This window comes from Olea europaea, chromosome 2 (assembly GCF_002742605.1).
Source record: "Olea europaea var. sylvestris chromosome 2, O_europaea_v1, whole genome shotgun sequence".
In the NCBI taxonomy this organism is placed as follows: domain Eukaryota; kingdom Viridiplantae; phylum Streptophyta; class Magnoliopsida; order Lamiales; family Oleaceae; genus Olea; species Olea europaea.
In genome coordinates this window covers 7,811,853-7,816,937 of record NC_036238.1, presented here as the reverse complement: position 1 = coordinate 7,816,937, position 5,085 = coordinate 7,811,853, and the positions used below count along the sequence as shown (strand labels likewise).

Here is a 5,085-nt window from a genome sequence, read left to right as displayed (position 1 = left end):
ATATATACAGTTTTAACTAAATTGATTACACATTTCACATGATCCACAATTATGACCAGCCTTATCATCAATTATTCTAATCAATTTATGGTTTCATATACTTACATAAATTATACATGATCTCTTAATCACATGATTAATTATGATATTGATCGAAGGTGGAGATGCCCATTTGGACAGTATCTTAAAAAAATATAAAATCCATATCAATTGGATCGAGGAAGAGGGGTAGATTCGAAAATGAAAGCTAGGATATGATGGCCGCATCTTTTAAAAACCGGAAAAGCTTGGGTTATCCTAAAAAATTCGTTGGCCACTTGGATGGTACCATGTTTGAAGATAACTAATAAAAGTCTTCAAATAAGAATAACATATCACATCATCTAAGATCAAGAGTTTGTTTGGCAATGATTCTACTTTTTGTAGAACAATTTTTGAGAAAGTTATTTTAGAATAGCTAGTCCTAAAAGTTCTTTTAGTCGGATAAAATACTTTTAGAAAATTATTCGAACATGTTCAATGCGACCTGTTAGTTTTACAAATAATTTTTTTACTTTCCAAAAGTTTTGTCAAATGGGCCTACGACTACTCTTAAAGCACACTAACAAAAGTTACACTCTTGTCCCTTAAAAAATATCAATCTTGTTTCATATACATTTAAGTTGGCATTCTGCTTTACATTGTACCATGTGGCATACAATGGATCATGTTATTTGTAATAATTAGATTGATAAACTTGATTTACAAAGTATGTATTGACAACATCTAAGCCAAGTATTTAAAAAACGGTTTTTCAAATCAATGGAAATCAATAGCTTAAATTTTTCCAACACTTAATTTGTAAACTAACTTTGTAATTAAATTTTGTACAAGGAGATTAATTCGACATACAATTTTAGTACTTGTTTGGTACAAATTCTAAGCCAATTAAATCAATTTTTTGATAGTTATTTTACTATTCCGACCATCATTTTTTAATTATTCTATCATAGTTAGGACCTATTTTATTTCTAACGGTCAAAAAATCAATTATTAAAATCCTTACCAAACAAGCACTTACCATTGATTTCCTCAACACTTAAAACAATCAATGACCTCGATTTTGTCACCTATTCAAATGTCATCCATGTTGTATATAAATAATGTACAAGCACGACAATTGAAAAAAAAATATATATATTCATTACGCAAGAGAATTAAACTATCTTTGAACTAAAGTAGTTGGTGCTTTTACTTCTTCATTTTTGTTGTCATGCAGCAAATATATATATTAAATTCATTAATAAATAATTAAGCTAGATTTCTGAATTTCTAATCACGTTTTTAATTTTCCACGTACACATTGGCTTGTCCCTTGGCCTTCATTAATTTCAGTGTGATAACTCAAACAACAAAAAGAAATTGTTTAATAGAATGAAGTGCATGTTTGGAAAATATTATTATTTAATCGTCAAAGTAATTCTCAACTCTAAATAGAAAATAAGTGAAATTAATAACCCAGATTTGAGTTCTTATCTTCTTTTTCCATTCCATTCTGTTCTGAGTTATTGATTAAAATTGATTTTTAAGTAATACTGTAGTAAACAAATGAGCTCCTTAAACGACGATCTTGGAAATGCAACTCCTGTATAGTTATGTAGTATTGAATTTTAAGATTTTATTATAAAAAAAAAAGACCAAATTATTTTATGTTGATTATTATATTTAGTCCCTGTTTGACAACTATCATTTCGAAATTCTTAAATTCTCATACTCATTTTCAACCATATATTTAAACAACAATATATTTTGCACGTAAGCTTCTATTGCTTAATCATACATTCTCTAAAAAATTACATTCAAAATCCCATTTTCTCAAAATAACGGGTATCAAACAATGGCTTAATTGATAAATTTTATCCCAAACGCGCCACACGTGGTACTTGGAGCAAGTTGCGATCAACCTCCAATGCTTATACACCCTAAGGAACTTAGTCGAGTATTTCTTAGCCGTTTATTTCAGTTGTGTTCGCCTGTGTTTACATCTCACGAACGATACCAAACTTGTGTAAAAAACAAAAAAGGAAGAACCTCAAACACAAGGTTGAGTTTTGTTACTTTCTTATCTGTACATATATTTTCTTTATTACCCTAAGTATCCAAGTGTTCTCACTGGACTTTGATTAATGAAATAGTTCAATATATATTCATGAGATACCTCTAACATTTCGAAACTTTGCTATTTGTATATTGATTTTTGACACTTTAATTGATACTTGCATTGTTGTCAAGTATCAATTGAATAAAAAAACTGTTTGAAATTTAAACTGTCAAATAGTATAATGACATGTGATAAAGTGTAAACTAAAGTGTACACCATGGCGTACATATAACAAGATTCAACATTTAGTGCTTATCATAAAAGTTTTATTCTTCCAAAAGCAAACTTTCTAATGGATTCCCAACAAAAAACTGTCTAATTACACCGTCCTGATAAAAAGAATCTTATATTTTATACACTCTTTTATCCATTTAATGTACTTATTATAATTTTTTAAATAAGAGATTTTAGATATAGGAGGCTATGAGACTTGAACTAAAGTCTTTAGTTGGACTCTCCACGATGTTAAAAGTATCACATCTCAATGTTTATATTGTTAAAGAAATGCCGTGTGTATTTAAAATTTAACTTCAACTCATCATCCATCATCTGATCATCATATGCTCTTTTGGATTTTTATTTTAAATGGTTAATTTATTTAATTGTTAATTAGAATTTACTAATTGATATACAGCAAAATAAAAAAAATGAAAAATTGGACGAGTTATTAACAACCTATGTTAATTTTCAGTTTTCTTGTAGTGACCCAATTAATTTATACACTTGTTAAAACCTAATAACGTATAAATATATATATATTGTTTCCAAAATGATACAAGGAGCTTTTACATCTCTATGCAGTCACTCATCCACTAAGAAAAAGGAGAAAATATTTAAAAAAATAAAACGGAAAAAGAAGATAACATAGTCCATCGACAAGATCATGATCACAGGGTGATTAAATTTTATATTGAATTATTTCGATAATTTACTTAAGCAGTAGTTGTAATTTCTTCCTTCATCCTTCTTATGAAATCTTCGAATTTCTTGTTCATCTCTTCAGTGCTCTCACATCCTGCATCATCATCATCTTCTTCTTCTTCCTTGTAATCTTGTTCTTCAAATGCAATCAAGTCCAAAGTTCCTTCTTCTTTCGTGTAATCTTGTTCTGCATTTAAGTTTAAAATTTCTTCTTCTTCTTCTTCTTCTGGTTCTGATTTTGATTCTTCTAATTCTTTACGATCTTCTTCTTTGCTTTCTCCCTCACAATTGTCCGAATGTCCCAGAGCTTCCATCGCTGTTGGCACGGTTTCTACGGAAGAAGATTCTTTTTCGTGATCAAGAGATAGCGTTTGCAGGCCATCGCCAATCTTCTTCTGTAAGAGGTCATTAAGATCGAACCCTGCGCGAGAATGAACCAAACCCGATGTTTTTGCAAGGAAAACTAGGAGCCCATTGCAGAGGAGAAAAATGCAGTTTTTGTTCAATGCATGGGTCACAAGTTGAATAGGATATGCTGTGAAGTAAACTTTGGAAGAATCCGCTAAAGATGAACACCATAACGAGTAGGAAAATATGAATGAAAATACAGGAACTGATAGTAATAATAACTGGCTTATCATTTTTAGAGGTTGATCAGACGCCATGGTTTATGCATGAATCTATACGTGTATATATCTCTTCCTCTGTTTCTACAATAGAAGTGTGGGCCGTGAGGGGAGGCGTGGGGTGAGAGAAAGAGTTGCAAGATTTCAATGGAGTTATGCGCTATTTGATGTGCCATAGAGACTATGAAGGGTTTCTTTATATAGGCCTTGGAAGTAATTTTGTTTGGCATAAATAGGCATTGGATACAAATGAAAGTGGATTTATTGCTGCAATTATACTTTAATTGATCAGACAACGACTACGTGCGAGTTTTCTAAGTTTTGCGTGGAAGGATCGTCGAGTTTACTTGAAAACTTAAGGGTTTTGCCGTTTTCGAGCCATTTTTCGTTTTCCGTTTTCAAAAACGCGGAAAACGTGTTTGGTCTGTCATTTTTGAAAACGAGTTAAAATTTATAACTTAAAACATAAAACGACTTTTTATCATTTTGAGTGTTTTCAGTTATAAATTGTCAAAACGTTCAAAACGCGGAAAACGGGTCATTTTCGGGGAAAACTAAAAATCGTTTTGAAAATGAAAAATGAAAATGCAAACCAACCGCTGTCTAAGATTGTCTACTTGTCCATTTCGATCGAATCTAACAGGAGAAAGAGTGTTCTTCATGTGTACAAATTTGACTGCATTCTCGTTGCACGGCATGATTCATGATTGAATAAAGTTTATTCGGGGACCAAAAATGAGATAGAGAGGAATATCAAAAGTAAAAAAGGGAAAGAAAGAAAATGAGTTTTCTTGTAAGAATTGGTATATTTGAAAGCCTTCCTTTTTTTAACAGAAAAATTGCTTCATGCAAAAATGATCACGTCTTTCACAAATTTAATCCCTGATTGATTTAGCTAAAACAATATTGCAGATCCACTGACAAAGAGTTATCGTAACATAAACATGATCGTCATGTAAACTTATGATATTTGATATATAAGTGATTGGATCCAGTGTAAGTGGGAGTTTGTAAGTATTATACCCTAGGTCCAATCAATTTTTGACATAAATACTTTTGATATATATACTTAATGCAATTTAATGACAAATCTATTATTTAATTGTTTATTAATTAAATAATAGAGTTCGTAGATTCAAATTTTCGTAATTTGTTAATCACAAGGAGTTGTGATTGTGAGATACAAATTACATCTGATTGAATCTTAAATCATTCGTGGTCGTAAGTAATAACGAGATACGGATATCGTTATTACGGATAGACCATCACGTGTGATATTTCTTACTTATGAAGTAAGTAACTGATCTCACAAGCTAAAGTGTGGTGATACTTAAATGAACACGTGGATGTTGGAGACCCTTCGAGAGATTTCACATGGATAACTATCTGAGTGTCAGT

At 30.8% G+C, this 5,085-nt stretch overlaps 1 protein-coding gene across 1 annotated transcript; it reads right to left on the bottom strand.

Moving 5' to 3' along the window:
• Window positions 1–2,877: 2,877 nt before the first annotated feature.
• On the bottom strand, window positions 2,878–3,868 carry LOC111410153 (ribosomal biogenesis protein LAS1L-like). Its single transcript, XM_023040380.1, has one exon. It carries the CDS (start codon window positions 3,724–3,726, stop codon window positions 3,073–3,075), a length of 654 nt encoding a protein of 217 aa, XP_022896148.1. The 5' UTR covers window positions 3,727–3,868; the 3' UTR covers window positions 2,878–3,072.
• Between the last annotated feature and the right edge of the window lie 1,217 nt (window positions 3,869–5,085).

What these genes read in the sequence shown, in the direction of transcription:
- LOC111410153 (XM_023040380.1), bottom strand. Translation starts at nt 3,726, where the DNA reads ATGGCGTCTGATCAACCTCTAAAAATGATAAGCCAGTTATTATTACTA.